Source organism: Moschus berezovskii, chromosome 1 (genome assembly GCF_049115385.1).
Source record: "Moschus berezovskii isolate FMDL1 chromosome 1, NW_MosBer_1.0, whole genome shotgun sequence".
Classification (NCBI taxonomy): domain Eukaryota; kingdom Metazoa; phylum Chordata; class Mammalia; order Artiodactyla; family Moschidae; genus Moschus; species Moschus berezovskii.
Window position 1 is genome coordinate 151,872,176 of NC_142460.1, and position 27,267 is coordinate 151,899,442.

Genomic DNA, 27,267 nt, shown 5'->3' on the forward strand with positions numbered 1-27,267 from the left:
GCCCAATGCTGTGTGAAGTCCTCAACATCCATCATCTTATTGAACCTTCATAGAACTCTTGAGAGGTAGGCATTTCCTCTATGGTTAAAGAGGAACAAACTCAGGTTTAGAGAGAAGAAAGTGGCCAAGGTCACCTGGGGAGTAATTGGTGAAATGTGGGCTTCTAGAGAGTGAGTGCATCCATCCGTGCTCAGGGCCAGCTGGTCATTCTGGTGGCACTAGGGAGCCCAGTCTATAGAGCGTGGCTGGCACTATGGGAAGAGCATGGAGATTCCTTAAAACAAAACAAAACAAAACTAGGAATAAAACTACCATATGACCCAGCAATCCCACTCCTGGGCATATACCCTGAGGAAACCATAATTTTTAAAAAGACATGTACCCCAATGTTCATTGCAGCTCTGTTTACAATGGCTAGGACATGGAAGCAACCTCAGTGTGCATCCACAGATGAATGGATAAAGAAGTTGTGCTACATGTACACAATGGAATATTACTCAGCCATAAAAAGGGACACATCTGAGTCAGTTGTAGCGAGGTGGATGTAGACTACCCTGATACCCTGATGTAGTCAGAGGAGTGAGGAACCCAGAGCCTGTTACGCAGAGTGAAGTAAGTCAGAAAGAGAAAGACAAACACCATAAGTAATGCTTACATGTGGAGTCTAGAAAGATGGTACTGATGAATCTATTTGCAGGGCGAGAATAGAGACACGGACAGAGAGAACAGACTTGGGGATGCAGTGGGGGAAGAAGGTGGGACAAATTGAGAGAGTAGCATTGAAACACACACATTACCATGTGTGAAACAGATGGCTGTTGGGAAGCTGCTCTATAAAACACAAGGAGCTCAGCCTGTGCTCTGTGATGACATAGAGGGGTGGGATGGGGTGGTGGGTGGAAGGGAGGTTCAACATGGAGGTCACAGAAGTGTGCTTATGGCTGATTCATGTTGATGTATGGCAGCAACCAATACAATATTTTAAATCAGTGCTCCTCCAATTAAAATTAAATTGGAAAAAATAGCGTGTGGCTGGGAGAGCGCCCTTGTGGTCTGCCACCCAGAGCCCCTCAACTGCTCACTCACCACTCACCATCCTTTACACTCTCCTGGATGCCAGAACATCTTCCTACACACTATTTTCACTCGGCAAAACATCCATGTTTTCTATTTTTGACTTAAGCATCCTAGACCTGTGATGCACTCTATTTATTAATGACATGACTCCAGGAAAGCAATTCAATTAGCATTGTGCAATAGGAGGTTAGCAAAAACTAGAAATATATTTGCACTCAGAGGTGGTTGTGATGCAGGATTAAAAAAAATAGTGGATACATATGCTGAAAAATCTTTCTATTTAATATCTAGGGTGTCTGCACACACCACATGGCTTCTCTGCTAACATTTAGACATACACATGCTCATGAATTATTTTAAGAAAAGAAAATAACCTGGTTTCCAACACAAAGAACCTTCTCCAAATATTTGCAAACACAGATTCCTGCGGCTAGATCTGCACACATTTTTAAAGTGTTTGCTGTTTGCCTAGCATTCTGTTTGATTCAGCTGATGATAAGACAGGACTGTGTTTTCCAGGAGCTCACATTCAGCTGGGAGAATAAAGTATAGACACTGGAAAAGTAAAATAAAAATATAAGAGTAAATTGCCAGTTCAGTTGATTTCCTAAGGCAGTGCATGATTAATTTCCAAACACATGATATAGAAAATACATCCAACAGATCAGAGGGGAAAAATAATAGCCATGATTTATTAAGTCCCCAGGTGATGCTATTAAGGGATTTCTTAAGTCCCCAGGGCTTCTCTGGTGGCTCAGATGGTAAAGAATCTGCCTGCAATGCAGGAGACCTGGGTTTGATCCCTGGGTCCAGAAGCTCCCTTGGAGAAGGGAGTGGCTACCCACTCCAGTATTCTTGCTTGGAGAATTCCATGGAAAGAGAAACCTGGTGGGTTAAGTCCATGGGGTCACAGAGAGTTGAATACGACTGAGCTACTCACACACACAGGTGGTGCTAGTGGTAAAGAATCCACCTGCCAATGCAGGAGACTCAAGAGGTGCAGTTCGATCCCTGGGTGGGGAAGATCCCCTGGAGAAGGAAATGGAAACACACTCCAGTATTCCTGCCTGGAGAATACCCTGGACAGAAGAACCTGGCAGGATACGGTCCATAGGGTTGCAAAGAGTTGGGCATGACTGAAGCAACTTAGCACACACACATTAGGTCCTTAAAACATTACGATTTTTTCCCCAGGGTATTTTATTTAATAATGCTTAACTGACAGGATAGTACTTTTGAGATCATAGTCTCTCTCTTCTGATTTCTTCCATCTTCAGTTCAGTTCAGTCGCTCAGTCATGTCCGACTCTTTGCGACCCCATGAATCGCAGCACACCAGGCCTCCCTGTCCATCACCAACTCCCGGAGTTCACTCAAACTCATGTCCATCGAGTCAGTTCAGTTTAAACACATCTCTGCCTTGTGCTCATTGCTGCAAGAACGGTTGTGACAGGAGGGAGAGAAGATGGGGCTTGGAGCTGAGTCTCTTCCTAAATTTCAAGTCCTAAATTTAGATGGGTGGGGAAGATGTATCTTCAACATCCATGGAAAATAGAGGGGGGGAAACCCTGCCTTTCCCCAGTCTAGGAGATGATACCCCAGGCTAGGGGGTGGCAGGGGAGGTGTTGATGGATAGGCTGAGAGAGATGCAGAGTGAGGGTGAGTGCTGTGGAAACAGTATGTGATGCTGGGAGGGAAAGCTAACTTGGCACATCTGGATCGATGGAGAGAGGGACCAAGCATGGTTTCACAAGGTATGAGAAGCAGCAGCAGTGTTTCTGTGCTCCTAAGTAAGACAAGGAATTACACAGAGCACTGATGACCCCAAAGGGCCATTAATGACTGAGGATCAAAGAGATGGACACCGTTTCAGTAGACACCTGCGTGGAAAGATGACTGGAGGCCCCTCAACACCCTAGCACCTTATACATCCCCCTGAAATCAGCAGGCACCCTAAATGGAAACCCACTCCAGTATTGCCTGGAGAATCCCACAGACAGAGGAGCCTGGCAGTCTACAGTCCATGGGGTTGCAAGAGTCGGACACAACTGAGTGACTAAAGAAATGGGAGAATTCCAAATTTGCCAAGGTTGAATCTCCCCCACTCAGATAGAAGAGGGACTGGAAGTGACACTAAGATGGATGTGGAAAAATGACTTTTTTCTTTGTGAATTCAGATTCTTACCTGCTGAACTACAACTCCTTTTACAGATGATGTTTTCACAGCTAGGTAACTTGCCTAAGGCCCTACATGCAGAAGTTAGTGAAACTCTGATTCAGACTCAGGCTTTGCTTGCTCTCAAGCTTTTGACCTGAGTGCCATACAATACATATAGGCTGGGAGGGTTCAAGTAGAATTTCTTGGAGGATTGCATAATTGGGCTGCTTCAGAAAGATGAGGACAGGTTGGGATTGATACAAGGCTGAGGGAGAATGTCCGATTACACGGAGTTCTGTAGACACTGAATGATTTCAGCAGCAACTCCCAATGATTTGTGTCAAGTTTACTGGGAAACACAGTTCTCATGGAAAAAAAATAGTATTTGGCAAAAGTGATTTAACATAGCTTGTGTTATTCTGAGCCAGCATTTTCATTCAGCTTTCTTTCCACTGAGAGGTGGGCCCATCAACTATACACACAGCTTTAGAATCAGTAATACTCACTTTCCTCTGAGCAAAAGACCTGTGTTGTGTGAACGGACAAAGTCGCTTCCCTTTGCAAAGCATGTGTGGGATGCTGCTGGTCTTCTTTTTTTCCTGCTGTCATTCCCACAGCTATTTAGTCTGAGAAGCACATGGAAAGGAGTGAGGGCCATGTTCCCTCCTGCTTGAGTTGGATGCTGCTCTGCGCATGGCTTGTTGATGGGGATGCTCCTCAATGAACACAATTTCACGGATGGTTGGCTATCAATTTTGAGCAATGCAAATGGTGAGACCATTGGAAATCTTACTTTCTCTCATTTCAGTGATGGAGATACCCACGGAATGCAAAGACTAAGTGAAGTGTGTAATAGACTCCCGCAAACTGTGGCTTTAAAACCTGCACACAACCCCAGGGTTTAGAACTGTAGTTGTAAGGACTGGTCGTCAGGGATGCTCTGCCCTCAGGGCTGGCCATGACACAGTCTCAGCAGGCTTTCTTGATCCTTTGGTTGTTATGTCTCCTTCCTTCCAGCATTTTCAGTGATGCTAGTGGGTTCTAAGTTCATAAGAAACATATGACTTATGGGATGACCCCCAAAGTCAGTACTCTGGTGTTAAGCACCTAGATTCACAAAGCTGGAAGGCCCTCATATATCAACCAGAATGGCTCTGCTATTCTCCAGGAGCAGAGAGGCAAGACACAGTCTTTAAAGACCCAGAGAAGGTCAGCAGCAGCAGTGAGGGTCTAGAATTCTTTTCTGGCTCCAGATTCAGCCCTCCCATTAAACCAAGATGCCCAGTGGGCCAGTCATTATCTTTGGCCTCAGCTTGACTTTGTCTGATCTGGGGAAGAATGCCCAGGGAGTCTCGGCAAATGGTTTGACTGCAGATTCCAGAATCTTCTGGCCTTCCTTGCTTGGCTGTTAAGCGTCATCTGGTTCTACACGTCTCCAGAAGCAGAGGTAATTAAGCAGTGTAATTAAGGCTGTGGGTGACACAGTTCTCGGTGCAAATCCAGGCTCTAAGTGAGCCTTCCCAAGGTCCTTACGTTCTCTGAGTCTCAGTTTCCTCATGAGTAAAATGGAAATAATAATTACATCCACAACATAGGGTTGTTAAAGAGAAGACAAGCCAGAGCTGAGCACAGTGCAGGAACTCAAAACTAGCTGTCAGTTTTGATGCCAGCAAGAACCAAGGAACTCTGAAATGAGATGATGTCATGGGAGTCTTCTCTTTCTTCAGGGGTCTCTTTCTCTTTTTTTTCTCCTTGCCCTAATGTGTCTCTCAGAGAAGTTAAAATGATACTTAGAATTAAAATGGTCTTTTAGCTCTAAGATCCTTGTTAAATTTTTCTAATTAATGTAACTTTCAGAATGAGATTGAAAGTTAAAATTATAACTCAGTTATCCTGTGTTTCCACACATAAATCATCAAATTTTGAAGCTGATGTCATCTGTGTTGTCTTTAGACCAATATACCCTTATGCCAAATGAAATCTAGGGCCTAGAATCATCTTTACTTGATTTTTTAAATACAGACAATGCTAAGAGACACCGTGTTAGTCACCCCTGTGTGTGAGACATGAGCCATACACCTTTGTCAAAACAAACTCAAAACTGGGATATAATTCAATAACCAATAATTATTGGCCTTCTCCAGGACATGAAATAGGAGGAAGGGGGAGGGAAGGGGAGTCTTTGAGAGCAGATAGTCCTTGCCTTCTGCAGGACCATGCCTTAGTTGGGGATAGAGACGTCCATTAATAACTCCAATGAGATGGTTCCCAAACAGTGCTCCAGGAACACTAGTCTACAAAGAGTGAGTTCCATAGGAAAATAAGACAGATACACAGGTTAGGTAATGTCAAACTGATTGGGTTCTTGGTGAGTTTCTGAGAGCTTTGAATAAATAAACGTGCATTATGACTCTTCAATGTGGGGCTGTGGGGATGGCTTATATGGTTTCCCAAACTTGACCTTGGCCTCCTTGTGGGACCTGGGGGACCTAAGCTTCATGAAACCCTTGGGGAATGCCACTTGAATGTAAGGCAGACTATGCTAGCACGTGCCTCTCTCCCAGCAGCAGAGACCTCCAGGGATGCAAAATAATTTCAATACAGACTTTATTAAGAGAATTTGCATTAAATTAGACCAAGTTTATTAAGTGATGACATGCGCTCCAAGTCTGCACTAATTTTAGTGTCTGGCAAAAATAATGACCTGAAAATGTACACCAGATCTCAGGACCACATGTGGCTCCAGTTCTCCTCTGTCTGAGGAACAGATGTTATTGATTACTGCAACTTTCAGCATCATTTCTGCCTTTTTATTCCTTTTTTTGGCCATTCGTATTCTTTGCCTCAGCCCCTCCCACAAGCCACAAGTAAGTGGGGGTTCTATGTCTGTTCCTTAACAGAGTCTAATTTTTAGAACTATCCCTTTCTCTATCTCCTGCTGCTTTGTTTGTTAAGTAGCGGGTAGGACTCAGCCAGACCAGGAGCTAGGGTAGAAAGGCTTCCTCATCCAAGACCAGGGGGTGCCATCGTTAGGAAGAGGCAAAGCTTGACACTCTAGGAAGGCCAAGGTCCAGAGCACTGGAGGAGAGTCCCCAGCAGAGGCAGAGATGAGGTGGTCACTGGGGACAGAGCCACAAGCAGGGAAGACAGTGATGAGCTCTGCCAAGAGCAGGTAAGGCTCAGGCAGGGGGCAGGGTGGTACCTTCTTAAGTGTGTGTTTGCAGCTATGCTTCTTCAGACACGTTTAGCCATTTCATTAAAACAACTCTAGCTCTGATATCATATAAAATAAGTAAGTCAGAGCTTCTCTGGTTGTTGTGTTGGGGAAGAGGTGCTCTGGAGTGTCACCTGCTGGGGTATCTCTGTGGCTAGCACATTAGTATCCTTCCTGACTCACTCCCATGACAACTGAGTTATGGGCCCTGGGTGGTTGGACCCAGGGTAGAGGTCCAGGCACAAAGAAGATTATATAATTTTTATCATATATGAGTAGAACTTGAATTTTTGTTGTTAGAAATGGATGAATAGGGACTCTAAGGAAAAGGACAAATTAATTAGTCTTTTAAACAATCTTCCCGCATGGCGTGACCCAGAGAGAGACAAGGGACCTGGTATTTGTCTAAAGGCAGCAGTTTCTTAGTCAGCACAGACTGTTCTTGGCCAGGAGAGAGGGTCTGACTCTATCCTGAAAACACTGACACAGCACAGAGGTGGTGGCTAGGTGGCACACAGCGGCCACACAGAGACAGAAGGACTCTCTTGAGATGCAAGGTCTGTCCTGACTTCAAAAGCCCTTCTCTAGAATTAAGATATGCTGCCTGCTTGAGGCCATCCTGGCAATATTTTTTAAGTGTAAATGAAATCTCATTTTTTTTTAATTACTGGAAAAATACCGATGAAAATGAAGTTCCACTGATTACTCTGGCTTTCCTGATTCAATCACAGGACACAGTAGACTAATTGGGGCAGCAGAGTCCTGCCCAGCTTCTGAGCTGGAGCCTCTGAGTTCCAGCTCTGAGTTCCCTGGAGCACCCAGCAAGCAGCTGCTAGCACATTATTTTCTATCCTCATTGTTAACCTCCCGAATGGAAATTTCACAAATGGGAACTGGTTCCCTTGCCAACCTCAAAAGTACCTGAAAAACTCCCCACAATTACAGGCCCAAAGGAGCCTGTTCACACTGTGGGCTTATAATGTGTATATAAGTGGACTTCGGAAGGCTTAGAAACATGGTGGGGCAAGGGCTGTATTACAGACCATTGATTTCACATCTCTGTGTCCTATTGAAAGACCTTTTGATGTCTCCTCCCAAGACAAAGGGGACTTCCTTCATAGCTCAGTTGGTTAAGAATCTGCCTGCAAAGCAGGCAGACCTGGGTTTGATTCCTGAGTCAGGAAGGTACCTTGGAAAAGGAAATGGCAACCCACCTCAGTATTCTTGCCTGGAGAATCCTATGGACAGAGGAGCCTGGCAAGCTGCAGTCCATGGGGTTGCAATAGTCGGACACAACTTAGCGACTAAACCACCACCCGAGACAAAAACACGGCTCCAGGGAGCATGTAAATATTCATGAGAATCCAAGCTCCTAACAAGGCAAGATGCACCCTATGGTCTGGTCTCAACTCTATCTCATCCTCCTCTCCACTCCTTCTGATCCACGCACATTCCAGTGATAGGGCACCCTGGGCATGCCGATGTCAAGCTGCTCTGCCATGGTATATGCTGTTGCTACCTTTATCATCCTAGTGAACTCATACTCATCCCATAATGCTCAATTTTAAAGACTTTAAGGGATTTTTCTCCCATGCTGAAAATTCACCAAAGATTATCTTTCCTTTCAGAAAAGATACCCAAATCTTCTCTGTGCTCAGAAGCCTGGATGATGAGTTCTCTCCTACAACATTAGCCCCATCTTGCCGTGCTTGTCTTCTGACTGACTCTTTCCCAGGCTCAGTGACCTTCTTTCTGACCTAGAGATGGACCTGGCCTGTCTGTGAGGGTTAGTCCTGGGGAAGGGGAGAAGGTCAGTACGTTCAGGGAGCCGTGGGGAAGCTGGAATCACAGAAGCCAAAGTGTACCAAGGTCTTGTGGAAAATCTGCCATATACAGTTTAGATGCAAGGAGCAGAGAAGGAGGTAGAGGAGGCGGCCAGCAGATGTTTTCCAATTTACACATTCATTCAACTGAAACTTGCTAAGCACACTCCAAGTGCCTGCCACCGAGTCCTTATAATAACCGTGCAATACAGGTACTACTCTAGATAAGGAAATAAGTGAGGAAGTATTAATAGGAACTCAAGGAAGCTAGAGATTCTGCCGGTTTCCATTGCAGGCTGGGATGATGGGGATCAGATGTGGTCCCTGAGGGCCTCTAGGGAAGTCATGGTAAGGATCATGGTGACGACATGATTAGGGCCCTTTCTTTCTTTTTTAAATTAATTAATTTATTCTAATTGGGGAATAATTTCTTTACAATATTGTGGTGGTTTCTGCCATACATCGACATGAATCAGTCATGGATGCACATGTGTCCCCCCATTCTGAACCCCCCTCCCACCTCCCTCCCCTACCCCATCCCTCTGGGTTGTCCCAGAGCGCCAGCTTTGAGTGCCCTGCTTCATGCATCAAACTTGTATTGGTCATCTATTTTATATACGGTAATATACATGTTTCAATGCTGTTCTCTCATGGCATCCCACCCTCGCCTTCTCCCACATAATCCAAAAGTCTGTTCTTTACATCTGTGTCTCTTTTGCTGTCTTGCATATAGGATCGTTGTTACTATCTTTCTAAATTCCACATACATGTATTAAAATGCTATATTGGTGTTTCTCTTTCTGACTTACTTCACTCTGTATAATAGGCTCCAGTTTCATCCACCTCATTAGAACTGACTCAAATGCATTCTTAGCGCTCTTATGGGCAGCATCCAATCTATGTTCCAAAATATCTATTGGCTGGTTGTGGCATCTAGCTGGGGCATGGAGCCACATGAGAGGGCTGTTTTTCTAACACTGTGTTCAGTGACTAACAATTCCTGGGCAACCACTGAATTAGTGCCTTGCTATACTGGCGACCCACTCCAGTACTCTTGCCTGGAAAATCCCATGGACGGAGGAGTCTGGTAGGCTGCAATCCATGGGGTCGTGAAGAGTCGGACACGACTGAGCAACTTCACTTTCCATTTTCCCTTTCATGCATTGGAGAAGGAAATGGCAACCCACTCCAGTGTTCTTGCCTGGAGAATCCCAGGGACGGGGGAACCTGGTGGGCTGCTGCCTATGGGATCGCACAGAGTCGGACATGACTGAAGCGACTTAGCAGCAGCAGCAGCAGCATACTAACTAGAGAAGGCAATGGCAAGCCACTCCAGTACTATTGCCTAGAAAATACCATGGATGGAGGAGCCTGGTAGGCTGCAGTCCATGGGGTCGCTAAGGGTCGGATACGACTGAGTGACTTTACTTTCACTTTTCACTTTCACACATTGGAGAGGGAAATGGCAACCCACTCCAGTGTTCTTGCCTGGAGAATCCCAGGGATGGGGGAGCCTGGTGGGCTTCCGTCTATGGGGTCACACAGAGTCGGACACGACTGAAGTGACTTAGCAGTAGTAGCATACTAACTAGTTTCATGGGCTTGCGCCAGATGACACAGTCTTCCTCTCCTGATATCCTGGGGAATTCTGCAATACCGAGGGAGCTCTTATCACTTTCTTTGAAATGTTTGAGAAGATTTTTACTGTCATGTGATGTACATCAGACTTCAAGCAGGTGACTTCTACTCAAAAATACACTCTTACTCATAAAAAAAGAATGAAATAATGCCATATGTAGCAATGGCAAGCCACTCCAGTACTCTTGCCTAGAAAATCCCATGGACAGAGGAGCCTGGTGGGCTACAGTCCATGGGGTCACTACTAGTCGGACAAGACTGAGCGACTTCACTTTCACTTTTCACTTTCACACATTGGAGAAGGAAATGGCAACCCACTCCAGTGTTCTTGCCTGGAGAATCCCAGGGATGGTGGAGCCTGGTGGGCTGCTGTCTATAGGGTCGCACAGAGTCGGACACTAGTGAAGCGACTTAGCAGCAGCAGCAGCAACATGGATGGACCTAGACATTATCATACAAGGTGAAGTAAGCCAGACAAACATCATTGATAATGCTTATGTGTGGAATCTAAAAAAAAGAGATAGAAATGATTTTATATACAAACCAAAAACATGAGAAAGTAGCATTGACATATATATACTACCATGTGTAAAACAGATAACTAGTGGGAAGCTGTTTCATAACACAGGGAGCCTAGCCCGATGCTCCATGATGACCGAGATGGCTGGGGTGAGGGTGGCATGAAGGGAGGCTCAAGAGGGAGGGGATATACTATACATACAGCTCATTCATACTGTTGCACTGCAGAAACCAACACAATATTGTAAAGCAATTATCCTCCAATTGAAAATTTTAAAAATTAATGCTAAATAAATTATTTTCATTAAATAACAAATATATTTAAAAACTGGAGAAAAGAAACCCAGATACAGACTTACAGACAGAAAACAACCATGGTTACCAAAAAAGGAAGGGGGGAATGGATAAATCAGGAATTTGGAATAATATATACACACTACTATAAACACAATAGATAATCAAGGACCTACTATTTAGCACAGGGAACTCTACTCAAGAATTTGCAATAACCTATAAGGGAAAATAATTTGAAAAATATATATATATAACTGAATCACCTTGCTGTACACCTGAAACTAATACAACAGTGTAAATCAACTATACTTCAACTAAATAAAAATACACTATCTTCTGTTGCCTCATTCCTGGTTTGTCTCCTTCCTGGGTTTTGTATCCCTCGTGCTCCCAGGGCTGCACCATGTGCCCTTCTTGGCATCTTCTCTTGCATGGAGATGCCCAGAACTTACTCTTTGTCCCAACCCAGAGGGGCTTATGTCTCCCCTAGAGGGAGCCAGTCCTCCAAAGTCATAACCTTGTACCACAACTCACCTTTTTCTTCCACCCCCACAGCAAATGGTCAAAGTCTCAAATCTTAGTAACCCTCAAAGAAGGTATCAACAGGAGTTCGAGGAGTCATCTCAAAGTACTGATCGGCTTATTTGAGGAGCATTTTACTTCCCCTCTGGTCTCTCACTGATACTTCAAAGAACCCCAGCTGTTAAAGGGAGCAAAGACAAAGATGCCAACAGATCTAAGTGGGGAACAGAAAGGCTAGATACATGCTCAGAGAGCTGGCTCTCCTACTTCCAAAGAGGTGATGAGTCTGGGTTTGGGGACTGGAGGAGAGCAAGTGAGTTCCCAGAACAGAGGGTTGGGGTCTTAGACAATTTGAGTGGGGATAAAGAGAGATCCTTGGCTCCTGACCAGTGTAGAGAGCAACAGAGCCAACTGGCAATTTTTTATACCAGATTCCACTTGCAGGCTTTTCTCTACACAGCCCCAGTTTGAAACCAGATAAGGATCCAGACCAATAAAATGCATTAGCAACTCAGAGGCAATCCTGAAATTGCTCATGTTGATTTAAAGTCAAAATCTGGTCTCAAGCCAAGTGCTTTATTATTACACAAACTTAGTGCTTGGATTCATCCTTATCTTTTTAAGTCCTGTTTTATTAGTAGAGGATAGTAAATTTTCCTGGCTGAAGCTCATACCACTTGCTTTGCCCTTTTCTCTGCCTGTACCTTTGATGGACTGTACACGGATGGGCCAGGGAGAAGGGCTGGACTTAAGGGTTACCTTGCCAACAAGCGCCGACTGTCAGTTGCATGGCAATGTGAGATGGATGAATGGGCCAATCGTTAGTCACCAGGTATGGTTCATACGTTGCTCCATCCAGGTATAAGGTGACCACAGGAAACTCCACATTGATGACATAGTAATGCCATTCTTTGTCACAAATCTAGTGAAAAGAAAGAGAAGCAACACTTAAAATTGAATATGCAATGAAACATCCAACAGACTTTTATTCTAATTATGAAAGAGGGAGAAGAGACCTTTAGGTTAACAATGTTTATTGCAAAGAATTCAGTGAACATAATGGCTGATATGCACTGAGGTTATAGAAACGCACATCAAAAATGATGGAGCAAATCACAGGGTGGAGGAACGCCTGGGAAACTAATCATTGGGTAAATATCTGACTACAGACAGATTATCTTGGTTGGCAAGTTCTTGGTGGACAGGTGGGGGTGTCAACTTAAATTTGCTCTGTATGAGCAATAGAGAAAAGTTAAATCAAAACTGTCTTTCAAAGCTTGGGGATGGATGGCACTATAGAAAGAAAGATGCTAGACTGGAAGGAGAAATGAAGATAGAGAAGGGGCAGAAGAAGGGAAAGAGAAAGAACAAAATAGAAGAGGAAGAAATTGGGAGTTATGAGCAAGGATAAGGCAATGGACAAAGGAAGGAGTTTTATAAGAACAGAAAATCTTCAATTCCTTTGTCTCTATACTAATGTTTGCCCAAGGAGCTGTTGTAGTCTCATGCTCCCTTCAACTGAAGCAAAAGAAATTCTGAGACAGTCTTTCCAAGAAGATTCAGTTTCATCCTTCCTTAGAGTCCCTGGGAAGCCAAAGAAAGATGACAGATGAGTCCTCCTGGCTGAACTTGGTACAGAGCACACTCACATTCATGTCCGCTCATAATTCAGTACTTAAGACTTCTGGTCTTAGACCTGGGAACCAAAACCTAACCTTAATGGGTGGGTAGAGACACTTGGAGCAGGATAAAGTCACTATTCCTGACCTCAAGGTACTCAAATCCCACTTGTTCAGTCGCTAAGTCATGTCTGACTCTGCGGCTCCATGGCAGACTCCTCTGTCCTTCACTATCTCCTGGATTTTGCTCAAATTCATGTCCATTGAGCCAGTGATGCTATCTAACCATCTCATCCTCTGTTGCCCTTTTCTCATGCTGCCCTCAATCTTTCCCAGCATCAGGGACTTTTCCAATGAGCCAGCTCTTTGCATCAGGTGACCAAAGTATTGGAGCTTCAGCTTCAGCAGCAGTCCTTCCAATGACTATTCAGGGTTGATTTCCTTTAGCATGGACTGGTTTGATCTCTTTGCAGTACGATCCAAATCAGAAACCAACATGGCGAGTCTTGGGAAAGGAGCTAGGAAGAACAAAAGGTGGCAAGGCTGGGGAATGGCGCCCCCTCCCTCCAATCCAAGAAAGTGCCTTAGAAGTCACGTTAGACCGTCTCTTCCCCACTCCCTCACCCTCAGATCCTTCTGCATCCTCTTGTCTTCATCGCCCCTGTCATCTGTGGCAGCGGAGACAGATGAGCTCTGCAGGAAGGTGACCCCAAGTGAGGGCATCAAAATCCTCCCTACACCCCACTCTGGATTAAATGTGCTGTTTCTCATGAATAGATAACGCCAACAGGGATGCTAAATGATCTTTTCCCTTTCATTTTAGAGTAAGATTTTTTTCCGTTAATGTTCTTTTTACACTGTCTTGTCTCATGTCTCAGAAAATTACTCCTTTTGAAGTCCATTAACCTGATAAAGCCTGATGAATATTTTAGGGACCCTTGGAAGGTAAGCAGGAGGGGTCCAGGCAGACATTTCCAAAATCCTGTTACACTTCACTGAGTATACAGTTTAGTACTGCGTGTATCCCACTTGAGGTCCTAACCCAATTTATACTCCCCTCCTGCTTGATGCCCACGATCAGACACTGGACTGGGTACAGGAGTCTGGGGGTGGGTCTGGGGCCCAGGTGAGGCTGACCTAGGGGTATAGGTGTGGCGTAAAGGAAGACCTGGAGACAGGGCCTGGGGGCAACAGAAGAACGAGAAACTAAGGAGTTCCGAACGAGGAAGCTTCCAATCCAAGGAGGCCCAACGTACCCTGGACTTGCAGTCCAGGATGCAAGGCAAGGATGGCTAGTCAGAATACCCCCGCCCCCAGGATATTCTCTGAGGCATCAGGAAACCTCTGACCAGTCCAGGGTGGGAAGGGAGCGGGTGGAAGTGCAGTAACCCTCTCTACACCGCATGCCCTTTGAAATGTAGACAGAACACAAAAGTCAATTGGGCAGCACAAGGGGGCTCCCTCACCCAGGTGGCCATCACCCTGCTTCCAGTGGCCATGCTCTCGGGCCTGATGGCCACATTGAAGCCATGTGCTGGTTGACTCTACAGTGCTCCACGTCTGCTGAAGCTGGGTGGAGGCTGGGTCCTCTGGCTTGCTTTCTTTCACATCACTTACAGGGTGGGCAGCAGGAACAACGCCAAGGAGGTCTTGGCTGAGAGCAGGGTGGTGCTCCAGGGTAAGCTGGGGACTGGAGAAGCCTCTCATGAGAGGGGAGGAAGTTAGGCTGCCAAGAGTTGGTCTAAATGGCTTAGAAAGGGCCACACGGGAAGTTCTGAGTTGGTTTTCTCAGGAAATCAGGTATTTTTGAACATAGTTATCCAATGTGTGATGCATTTACCTAAAACCAGTGTGTGAGGGAGTGTACTGGAGGCTGTGAGGAATGCAGAACTTATCAGGTATGTGCTTTGCCTTCAGATTTTCAATTGGCGGCAGAGGTGGTGGTGGTGGTTAGGTATCAAATACACAAGAGACCCAAATGAAATGGGAATTGAGATTAGTCTTATAGACAAGACAATGCACTGTGAGATTCAGACTTCTGGCTGGGAGAAGGTGGCATGTAGGGTGACTAGAACTGCTAAGACTCCATTAAGAATAGATGGTAAGGAAAACATGTGAGGCAAATGGAGCAACAGTCTTTTAATCCTTCATTCATCAATCCTATTGCCAAAAAAAAAAAAAGATACTAGGTTTGGGAGGAATGGAGATTCACTCATTCATTCAGTCCTGTGGACATTTACTAAATGCATATCCTGCTTTGTGAAGGAAAGAAAGCACCTGCGCTCACGGAGCTTCCAGTTCAGACACAGAACTGACAAAAAGGCTTGCAACAGTTGCAACGCACGCCCACAGGTTTGCGTGAGGCGCCAGGGTGACATGGTGGAGCAGGTGAGTGTCTGACTGCCCTGTGCGGGGGGAAGGACCACAGACACAGTCACATTGGTTTGGGAAAGGTGAGGAGAGGGAGAAGAGGCTGCATCTGCAGTACGAGGTACCATAGCAACAATCAATCTTGGAACATGCCTCTCAATGTCAAAGCAGCTTTTCCTCTTCCGTGTACCGTTTAATCCTCCCTTGTTGTTTAGTTGCTAAGTCATGCCCGACTCTTCATGACCCTGTGGACTGTAGCCTTCCAGGCTCCTCTGCCAGGCGATTTCCCAGGCAAGAAGACTGGAGTGAAATGCCGTTTCCTTCCCCAGGGCATCTTCTCAGCCCAAAGATCGAACCTGCAAATTTGGCATGCTCACTGCTTAATCAGGGTCTTGAGCAGATACTTATCTCTTATTCTTTTTAAAATAATTATTTAATTGTTTACTTTTAATTTTTTGGGTTGCCCTGTGTTTTCATTGCTGCGTGTGGGCTTTCTCTAGCTGCAGTGAGTGGAGGCTGCTCTTTAGATGCGGTGTGCAGGCTTCTCTTGCTGTGAAGCATGGGCTCTAGTGCGTGCAGGCTCTGTAGTTGTGGTGCATGGGCCTAACTGCCCCCTGGCATGTGGGATACTCCTAGACCAGGGATTGAATCTATGTCCCCTGCCTTTGCAGGTGGAGTCTCAACCTCTGGACCACCAGGGAAGTCCCAGACACTAATCTCTTGAGTGATGGACTCACATGTCAGATTGTCCGAGTGGTCTACTAGATGTCCTACAGGTGCTTCAAACTCACCATGTCCCAAACTGAGCCCTATAGCCCTGTGCCCCAGCCTCGCCTGCCCCTTGTCCTGTGTCCCCCGCCTCAGCAAATGCTCCCTCATCCAATCTGTCATCCGAGCCAGTACACTGGGCACTGCTTTTGACTTCTTCCCTCTGTCCCTCCCTCCAGCTGTTACTGCCAAATTCCAAAGATGCTTCTCTCATTTGCTCTCACCCCTCCACCCTCACTTCTCCTTAGAATTTACAGTATGTACTAGAGAGGGGAAAGGTTGAGAAAGTGTGTTTGACATTACAGTAACATGGAAGGCATTCAGCAGGGGGAGAGGACCAAATGTAGCAGGAGAAGTGTGAGAAAGCTTTGGTACGAGTGTGGGTGGGACAGAGTGAGGGGCTGCCCTGGGGCTGAAGGCAGCCACAGAGTGCAGGGGGCAGGGCAACCAAGGAGGGGGCGGGGAGTCCCTGTAGGGTGAGCCTAGGGGTCACAGGGTGGGTATCACACTGGCTTTAGGAATTTCTGGGGAACCATGTTCTGGACTTCAGGAAAGTACTTAAAGCTTCCTGTCCTTAATTCCTTCACCTGTAGAGTAAGGATAATAATAGTATGTACATCATGGGGTTGTTGTGTGAACTGAGCTCAAACAAAGCCCTCAAAATACTTAGTGCATATTTTCAACCTGAACAGATATGGAAACTCCTTCCCTTTTCCAAACACATTGAGATGCTGCATAAACTATAACAATTACAGCAACAATATAAAACAAAAATAAGAGAGAAAGGCTCAGTCTATCAGCTGTGGTTTCAAAGCCCACAGGAATCAGGGATGACTCAGGTCTTCTGTGCAAAGAAAACTTGAGTTGGCATGTCTGCATAAAGTCTGGGACTGTCTGAAGTCTGGGTCTTGGGACAACTGCCAACATCTACCTAGGGATGTGGGGGGAAGCCAGTCAATCACTCTGGTAAGCATATCTTCTGAGATGTTACCCCTCCAAGCCATTCCTGAGCATGCACATTAGCTTCAAGGGTAAATAACCCACTTGACGTGGAAATCCAGAACTTAGATGCTACTTTAAAAATGCATGTTTGAAGTCGTTAGGCCTTTAGGAAAGATATACTCAAAACCTCTGGACAGACATGTGCTCCCGACCCAGGGCATGAGCAGGACAATTCCTGCTGGAGATGAACTGAAAGTAAAAACTGATAAAACATAGAGGGAACAATCCTTTGCATGCATGAGAAAAAGCAGACAAAACAGATGATCAAACACATTCCAGGAACCAGAGAAAATGGAGCAACTGGAGAGATGATAGGGGAAGGCAGGTTTGAAAAAGAACCAGAGAGAAATTTCAGAAATAAAAGACATAGTTGTTGAAATAAATCAAGAAAGCTGACAACAGAGTTAGCGAATTGGAAGAAAGGTAAGATTACAGCAAAATGAAACATTTGGTAAAGCTATCAAGAGAGATGGAGTCTGTGCATGATAGAAAGATACTTTCCAACCAGTGTTGTGTGGCTGGAGGTGAGGCTGGTGGAAAGCAGTGGGGCTGGGATCCTGAGAAGCTTGTACACCATGCTAAGGAGTGTGTTACTTCATTTAAGTAAGTGCCTTGTGTTCTAGAAAGCGACTCTTCACTGCAGCAGCCTTCTCACATGTTAAATTCAGATGACAGTAGATACATAAGCTTCATAAGCTCCTGCCCCACAGGACACATTTGAAGGGTAGGTTGAAATTGAACTTCGGTTGCTGAAATGGAACACTAATAAACCAAGAGGATTGAAACCAACTGCATTCTCACTGAGGACTTGCAAGGCCACCTGGCCCCAGGCCACTGTTTTGGAACATTAGAAAGATGAGGTTTTGGTTAGCGCTAAGATCAACCTTAAGCCAAGGCAAAGATGCCACTCTTATTTGCAAATCGATTTAAGATCTCCCCAGGAGGTCGCCTGCACTTCCGAATTGGCAGGGAAAAGTTCAGTGGTTTTTCAGCAGCAGGTGTTTATGACAGCTCAGAAAGCACCTGCTGGGTCTTCTGTCAAAAAGCAATTGCTGACTCAGGGCAGTGGAGCCCAGGGGAGCAGGAAACATAAAAGGTGGCCTGTGTCAAAGCGACTACTCCCATTTGCAATTTGGTTGAGGAACATTTGGGCAAATCCTCAAAACCATCCCGAAACGCTGTCCTCGTAATTTGTGTTCAGAGAGCGTAAATCAAGAATTGCTAGCACCCAGGATTTAAATTTATCCATGGGGAGAGAGGAACACCTTTATTATGCAGCAATGATAAGACTGATGCCCTGGCCCCATGAAATGATTTTTCCCTGTGGGATTAGCTTACTGGATCAGCTGGTGTCACCCCAGCATGACACCCTGGGGAGATCCTTTAACTTCCAGGTCTTACTGATGGGCCTCATTTCCATGCAATGAAAAGGTGCACTTCAATTAGTCCCTCAACCAGGACAAAGGTTTTCTTGCCCAGGCTGGGGCTGACTGGAAAATTCTGCAAAGCCCCACAGAGGTAGGGTTGGCTGAGTTGATGTGAGAGTCAGAGGTTAGGGCAGAAATCTTACTCTCAGTAAAGTGGGAATGCATCAACCCTGAATATTCATCAGAAGGACTCATGCTGAAGCTGTAGCTCCAATACTTTGGCCACCTAATGCGAAGAGACAACTCATTGGAAAAGTCCCTGATGCTAGGAGAGATTGAAGGCAGAAGGAGAAGGGGACAACAGAGGATGAGATGGTTGGATGGCATCCCTGACTCAATGGACATGAGTTTAAGTAAATTCCAGGAGATGGTGAAGGACAGGGAAGCCTGGCATGCTGCATTCCATGGGGTTGCAAAGAGGCAGACATGACTTAGTGACTGACAAACAACAATAACAAACGTCTGTTGTCTAAACCGGTAGTCTGTGGTATTTTGTGCCTGAGCTGAGACATTTAGGAACTTGAAGCTCTAAACATGCAAATTCTCAAGCCCTACCCTGGACCACTGAGGAGGAGTGGGCCTGGCAGTCTGTGTTTTAACAGGCTCTCCAGGTGGTTCAGAGAGGATAAGTCTGAGAACCACTGCTGCAGAGAACTTACTGTGCTACTGTGGGGAAAAGAATAGTCAGTTCGTCAAATTTTCTGAAGCCCTTTATTTTATTTTCCTGTGTGTGTGTGTGCTCAGTTGTGTCCAACTCTTTGTGACCCCATGGACAGTAGCCCCCCAGGCTCTTCTGTCCATGGGATTTCCCAGGCAAAAATACTGGAGTGGGTTGCCATTTCCTACTCCAGGGGATCTTCCTGATCCAGAGATTGAACCCACAACTCTTGTATCTCTGGCATTGGCAGGCGGGTTCTTCACCACTGTGCCGCCTGGGAAGCCCTTGGGGTACCTATGAATACCACCTGGAACAAATCTCTCAGAAGACACATCCTGCAAGATTCATTCAGTTCATTCAACACAGACTGATCGAGTGCCCACTATGTCCCAGGCACTTCCCTGGAACTGGGAATGTGACAGCAAACAAAATGAAGATTTCCACCAGCGCCTTCCTGCTGTCCATGAGATAGATGCTCCTTTCTCTGCATCCCTCCTGCCCCACCTGGAAGCTTTCCTGCCTCTGATCACACATTTGAGCACTCTCTCACACCCCACAAACAAAAAGCCTCTCAAGTCCAGCTTCCCCCCTCTTCCTTGGTTTTTGTTTCCAGGACATGGGATGGAATTCATCTGTAGGTATTCTCCTCCCGAATTTCCCGAACAACTGACATCTGTCAGGACCCTGATCTGTCAGAGTGGAGCCTTGGAGACATGGTCTGCCTGTTGTGGGTTGTGAGCAACTGTGTACAGAGCAAGTTTAATATTTTAACAGGCCAGGAAGCACATGTCTTCAATTTGACAATTAGGAAAGAGACTATTCCTCCTTTAGGGTTCTTTCCCTGATCACAATTGACTGTACAAAGACAGATCGCTTGGTTCCAGAAAGGAACTGTCTTGAAAGTGAGTGAACCCCATCACTTTAGGATGGGGTTGAGGCAGTTAAGGTTCCACCGCATGAGTAAGACTCCCTCCGATAAAAGACTGTGAGTTTCTCAAGGTACGGTCTAAGGGAAACAATGGCCACTTACAATTACTGTATAATTACAGTATAAGCCAGCAACAGTGGAATTGGTTCCTCTAGAAAAAGATGATGAGAGTCTAGATTAGGAAGCTGGAGCATGATCATGATCATGGAGATGAGGCCATATCTGTGTCAAACACTTGGAATCCTGGTGACCTCACTAGACTGGCAGCCCAAGAGAAAGGGTTGCAGAAGTTCAGCAGACATGGATAGTTCTGGAAGTGGGAGCCTCATGGGGTCAAGGAAGGAGGGTGAAGGTCATCAGATATGAGTGAGTCCTAGTAACAGTAAGACCCTGGCTTGGAAAGGACCCAGGACTGTCTTACCAGCCTCCCACCCCACCATCCCACCCCCAGGCATGGTTGCCTCCTTGCAGTCTCACTGACAGGCAATGGCTTGTAGTGGGGGAAATTGCCTCTCTGATCTGGAACCTGGGGCAAGTTTCTTTAAGTGCCAGTTTCTTCATCTGTACAGTGGATAGAACATCCATGTTGCAGGAAGATCTGATTATGTATCCAATTGATATTTACTGATAGCAGTAATAGGTCAGGAATTATTCTAGGTGTTGCATATATAAAGTGAGCAAAAATAGACAGAGTTCCTTCCCTAAGGGAATAGACAGAAAAGGAAATGTTACATAAATAAATGTAACTTTATATCTGAAAGAAATACTAGAAGGGGACCTGTATGCGTGTGTGCTAAATCCCTTAAGTCATGTCCGACTCTTTGCGACCCTATGGACCATAGCCCGCCAGGCTCCTCTGTCCATGGGGATTCTCCAGGCAAGAGTACTGGATTGGGTTGCCATGCCCTCCTCCAGGGGATCTTCCCAACCTAGGGATCAAACCCATGTCTCTTATGTCTCCTACACTGGCAGGCAGGTTCTTTACCACTAGCGCCACCTGGAAAGCCCATGAAGGGGATGTACCAGGTGCAAAATGAGTCCATAATTGGGAGGCTTATCCAGTTATGGAGGCTGGAAGTGACGGTGAAAGGAAGGAGGCAGGTGAGGGGGTCAGTGAGAATGTTGGAGGCAGAGGAACAGCGCAGTGGGTAGCCCTGTGGCTGGAACACAAGGATGAAGGCACAGCTTGTAACAGGGTGGGCAGAGGACCTGGCAGAGCAGGTGCCGGGGAAGCAGCAGTCTCGGCCCTTCTCCCAGCCCCTCTGCTGCCAGCACACACGGGGGTCTCCTCCAAACTCCCTGCCCCCGATGAGCCTTCCCGTCTCCTCAGACTGGGTTCTTCGCTGCTCCAGACCTATGGGGGTGCCCATTTCCCCACAAGGGCCTCACTCCTTAGCCCAACCCTAGAGAGGAGCTGCAGAAAATTCAACGCTGAGGCTCTGGTGTCTGGCCCTCACACTCAAATCCTGATTTGACCACTTTGTGGCTGTCATGGCACAATGTGACAGGTGACAAGCAAGTCACATTCCCTCTCTGTGCCTCAGTTTCTTCATCTATAAAATGGAAATAGTATTAGTAACCACCTCATGAGTACCTTTGGAGAAGGCAATGGCAAGCCACTCCAGTACTCTTGCCTAGAAAATCCCATAGACGGAGGAGCCTGGTAGGCTGCAGTCCATGGGGTCGCTACAAATCAGACATAACTGAGCGACTTCACTTTCACTTTTAACTTTCACACATTGGAGAAGGAAATGGCAACCCACTCCAGTGTTCTTGCCTGGAGAATCCCAGGGATGGGGGAGCCTGGTGGACTGCCGTCTATGGGGTCACACAGAGTCAGACATGACTGAAATGACTTAGCAGTAGCAGCATGAGTACCTCATATATATGACCTGACATCAGTTCAGTTCAGTTCAGTCACTCAGTTGTGTCTGACTCTTTGTGACCCCATGCATGCCAGGTCTTCCTGTCCGTCACCAACTCCTGCTCAAACTCATGTCCATTGAGTCGGTGATGCCATCCAATCATGTCATCCTCTGTCATCCCCTTCTCCTCCCACCTTTAATCTTTCCCAGCATCAGAGTCTTTTCAAATGAGTCAGTTCTTTGCATCAGCTGGCCAAAGTATTGGCATTTCAGCTTCAGTATCAGTCCTTCCAATGAATATTCAGGACTGATTTCCTTTAGGGTGGACTGGTTGGATCTCCTTGCAGTCCAAGGGACTCTCAAGAGTCTTCTCCAACACCACAGTTCAAAAGCATCAGTTCTTTAGTGCTTAGCTTTCTTTATGGTCCAACTCTCACATCCATACATGACTACTGGAAAAATCATAGGCTTGACTAGATGGACCTTTGTTGGCAAAGTAATGTCTCTGCTTTTTAATATGCTGTCTAGGTTGGTCGTAACTTTTCTTCCAAGGAGCAGCATCTTTTAAACTCAACACTCAGAAAACTAAGATCATGGCATCTGGTCCCATCACTTCATGGCAAATAGATGGGGAAACAATGGAAACAGTGACAGACTTTATTTTTTGGGCTCCAAAATCACTGCAGATGGTGACTGCAGCCATGAAATTAAATGATCTGACATAGTGGGTGCTTAAAAAAGTGGGGGCTATTCTTGGTGCTTCCTTGGTCCCCATTACCTTCAACTACTTCCTCCGCCCTCCCTGCAGGTGGTCCAGGATGTGCCCAGCTTCTCGCCTCCTCAGGCTACCCAGGCTACTCTGTATCAGCCCACCCCATCCCTGCCCACCTCCACCCTCTCAAGTCCCTCTCAACACTTAAAGCAAATATGTAACCCCACATTTTCTAGTAGCTCCATTAAAAATCTGAAAAAGAAAAATGAGTCAACTTTAATACTATGCTCTATTTAATCTGATATATCCATTTATCATTTCAACATGTAATCAATAGTAAAACTTAGTAAGACATTTTCCATTATGTTTTTCTTATGAAGTCTTTGTGTCTGGCACGTTAACAGCACATCTCAGTTCAGACTAGCCGCATTTCAAGGACTCAACCGTCACACGTGGCTGGTGGCTGTCCTATTGGTGAAGCTAGTCCTTGACTCCAAGATCCATGAGGGCAAGAACCATGTCTGTCTCCAGGTATGTGGTAGGTTCTTGGTAACTTCAGATAACATGAGTGAAAGCACGGATGGACGGATGAATAGGTGCCATATTCTGCAAAGCCCCATCTGCTCTCCCCTGAGGCCTCTTCCTCTGTTACTGGGCACACAGCCTTTCAGCCACTATGGGACCAAGTCCTGGGTACTAAGTGCCCAATGACCTTTCTAAAAAGAAAGTGAGGGGAGAACTTAAAGGACCTGGAGACCGGGTGACCACCATAAGGAGGGATGTGCAAAGAAGGAGAGGGGGGTGGCGAAGATTCATGTTGTGTCAAGGAGGACAGACCCCATCCTCGGGAGCCCTCAGCCTCCTGCCTTCAGCAAGAGAGGGAGGAATAGATGCTTTGGAGGAGCTGCAGAAGAGTAGTTGGGAGGCTCCCCTGAAGCCTCTGACCAGCCTTTGGGCCAGAGACTATCAGGGACTCAGTCAAGGTGAAGGAACTTGTAGGTGGCAGGGCTGGAGCCCAGAACTCCTGCTTCCTGTCTTCAGGTGCCTTTGAATGTTATCCTTCGGCAAAGATAAAAATGAATCACAGTCTCTTTGAAGGGGCCCTAGGCTGCTTAGATGCAGCTAACTATTCAGTAATGTATGCATTTGAAGAAAATTAATTTTTCATCCTGCACTTAGAATATTAAGACTGGCTATCCATAAACACACAGTTTGACTCCTCCTTGCAAGTTAAAAAAAGAGGAGGCATCTCAGCAGATATCTTTAGTGAAACACAATTATAATTTAGTTGACATTTATTAATATCTTGGTGTACTAGAGCTAATCAATGAATACAGTAAAGTTGCAGGATATAAAATCAACACACAGAAATCACTTGCATTCCTATACACTAATAATGAGAAAATAGAAAGAGAAATTAAGGAAACTATTCCATTCACTGTTGCAACGAAAAGAATTAAATACTTAGGAATATATCTACCTAAGGAAACAAAAGACTTGTACATAGAAAACTATAAAACACTAGTGAAAGTAATCAAAGAGGACACTAATAGATGGAGAAATATACCGTGTTTGTGGATTGGAAGAATAAATATTGTAAAAATGAGTATACTACCCAAAGTAATTTATACATTCAATGCAATCCCTATCAAGCTACCAACGATATTTTTCACAGAACTAGAACAAATAATCTCACAATTTGTATGGAAATACAAAAAACCTCGAATAGCCAAAGCAATCTTGAGGAAGAAAAATGGAACTGGAGGAATTAACCTGCCGGACTTTAGGCTCTACTACAAAGCCACAGTCATCAAGACAGTATGGTACTGGCATAAAGACAGAAATATAGATCAATGGAACAAAATAGAAAGCCCAGAGATAAATCCACGCACCTGTGGACACCTTATCTTTGACAAAGGAGGCAAGAATATAAAATGGAGAAAGGACAGTCTCTTTAACAAGTGGTGCTGGGAAAACTGGTCAACCACTTGTAAAAGAATGAAACTAGAACACTTCCTAACACCATACACCAAAATAAACTCAAAATGGATTAGAGAGCTAAATGTAAGACCAGAAACTATAAAACTCCTAGAGGAGAACATAGGTAAAACACTCTCTGACATAAATCACAGCAGGATCCTCCAAGACTCACCTCCTAGAATAATGGAAATAAAAGCAAAAATAAACAAATGGGACCTAATTAAAATCAAAAGCTTCTGCACAGCAAAGGAAACTATAAGCAAGGTGAAAAGACAGCCTTCAGAATGGGAGAAAATAATAGCAAATGAAGCAACTAATAAAGGATTAATCTCCAAAATATAGAAGCAGATCCTGCAGCTCAATTCCAGAAAAATAAATGACCCAATCAAAAAATGGGCCAAAGAACTAAACAGACATTTCTCCAAAGAAGACATAAAGATGGCTAACAAACACATGAAAAAATGCTCAACATCCCTCATAATCAGAGAAATGCAAATCAAAACCACAAGGAGATACCATTTCACACCAGTCAGAATGGCTGCTATCCAAAAGTCTACATGCAATAAATGCTGGAGAGGGTGTGGAGAGAAGTGAACCCTCTTACACTGTTGGTGGGAATGCAAAATAGTACAGTCACTATGGAGAACAGTGGGGAGATTCCTCAAAAAACTGGAACTAGAACTGCCTTATGATCCAGCAATCACACTCCTGGGCATACACACCGAGGAAACCAGAATTGAAAGAGACACATGTAGTCCAATGTTCATTGCAGCACTGTTTATAATAGCTAGGACATGGAAGCAACCTAGATGTCCATCTGCAGATGAATGGATAAGAAAGCTTTGGTACATATACACAATGAAGTATTACTCAGCCATCAAAAAGAATGCATTTGAACCAGTTCTAATGAGGTGGATGAAACTAGAGCCTATTATACAGAGTGAAGTAAGCCAGAAAGAAAAACACCAATACAATATACTAACGCATATATATGGAATTTAGAAAGATGCAAATGAGAACCCTGTATACGAGATAGCAAAAGGGACACAGATGTATAAAACAGTCTTTGGGACTCTGTGGGAGAGGGTGAGGGTGGGATGGTTTGGGAGAATGGCATTGAAACATGTATATTATCATATGTGAAACGAATCGCCAGTTCAGGGTTGATGCGTGTTACAGGATGCTCGGGGCTGGTATGCAGGGATGACCCAGAGGGAGGATAAGGGGAGGAGGGAGGTGGGAGGGGGGTTCGGGAGGGGGAACTCATGTACACCCGGGGAGGATTCTTGTCAATGTATGGCAAAACCAACCAATATAATATTGTAAAATAATTCAGTTCAGTTCAGTTCATTTCAGTTGCTCAGTCGTGTCTGACTCTCCACGACCCCATGAATCACAGCATGCCAGGCCTCCCTGTCCATCACCAACTCCTGGAGTTCACTCAAACTCATGTCCACAGAATCGGTGATGCCATCCAGCCATCTCATTCTCAGTCGTCCCCTTCTCCTCCCGCCCCCAACCTTTCCCAGCATCAGAGTCTTTTCCAGTGAGTCAACTTGTCGCATGAGGTGGCCAAAGTATTGCAGTTTCAGCTTTAGCATCAGTCCTTCCAATGAACACCCAGGATTGATCTCCTTTAGAATGGACTGGTTGGATCTCCTTGCAGTCCAAGGGACTCTCAAGAGTCTTGTCCAACACCACAGTTCAAAAGCATCAATTCTTTGGCGATCAGCTTTCTTCACAGTCCAACTCTCACATCCATACATGACCATGGGAAAAACCATAGCCTTGACTAGACGGACCTTTTTTGGCAAAGTAATGTCTCTGCTTTTTAATATTAGCCTCCAATAAAAATTAAAAAAAATAAATAAAAAAGTAAAAAAAAATAATAAAATACTGTAATTTTTACCAAAAATACAGATAAAGATTAATAAATCAGTTCTCATGAAAAAAAAAATAAACAGCAACCCCCCCCAAAAAAAAAAAAAAAACTTGCTTTAGCCCCAAATCCTTCCAGAACAAAGCTCTACTGTTTGTAAGACATTGTTCTCCCTCAGTGCATGGATCATTTTCCCTTCAATAAAGGACATCAAATTAAAAAAAAAAATCTTGGTGTAGATGAATAAAACTCCCCTGAATATTTCAAATAATAAATTCTGCCCCCTTGGAAAATTAGCTGATCTTGAATGAGGTTAAGTGTTTCCATCTCCAAAGACATAGCACATGGCAAGTCAGCCAGTGCCTCCTGTATGTCAAATCTCACTAGGATCTCCTTAGGTATTGGCTCTGCAAACCAGGTGCCACGTGGCTAACCTGTCTCACCTTTGGTCACATGCCTACTTGGTGTGTATCTGTCAGCTCTCCAGTAGAGTGGCTGAGACAAGCATGCCTTCCAAACGGAGTGGCTGAACTTCTAGCACAGACACTCCACCACATGGGCTTCCATCTCCCATTTTGCCCTGGTGGCCTCAGAAGTGCCTGATTATGATTACAGACTGTCAGTTGCCTTGGCTGTAAACTTCACATGGCTGCTCCAGAGAAGATCCATCCTGGCCACACGTGGATCACCAGCTCCTCCCCCCGCCCTCACCCGCAGAGTGATTTCTGGAGAGGGAGGGGCCGATCTGCACTTTACAGGGGCCTCCAGGGAAGGCGTGTGAACAGGTTGCCTCTGCTAGGAATTTCACAGCAAAG

At 45.3% G+C, this 27,267-nt stretch overlaps 1 protein-coding gene across 1 annotated transcript in view; it reads right to left on the reverse strand.

Annotated features, from left to right (window-relative positions):
• The window catches only part of CLSTN2 (calsyntenin 2), a 721,779-nt gene that overhangs the window by 34,868 nt on the left and 659,644 nt on the right, over window positions 1-27,267 (reverse strand). The window contains exon 9 of the mRNA XM_088840256.1: window positions 12,004-12,166. Within this exon, the coding sequence (XP_088696382.1) occupies window positions 12,004-12,166 (163 nt within the window). The remainder of the gene's footprint in view (window positions 1-12,003; window positions 12,167-27,267) is intronic.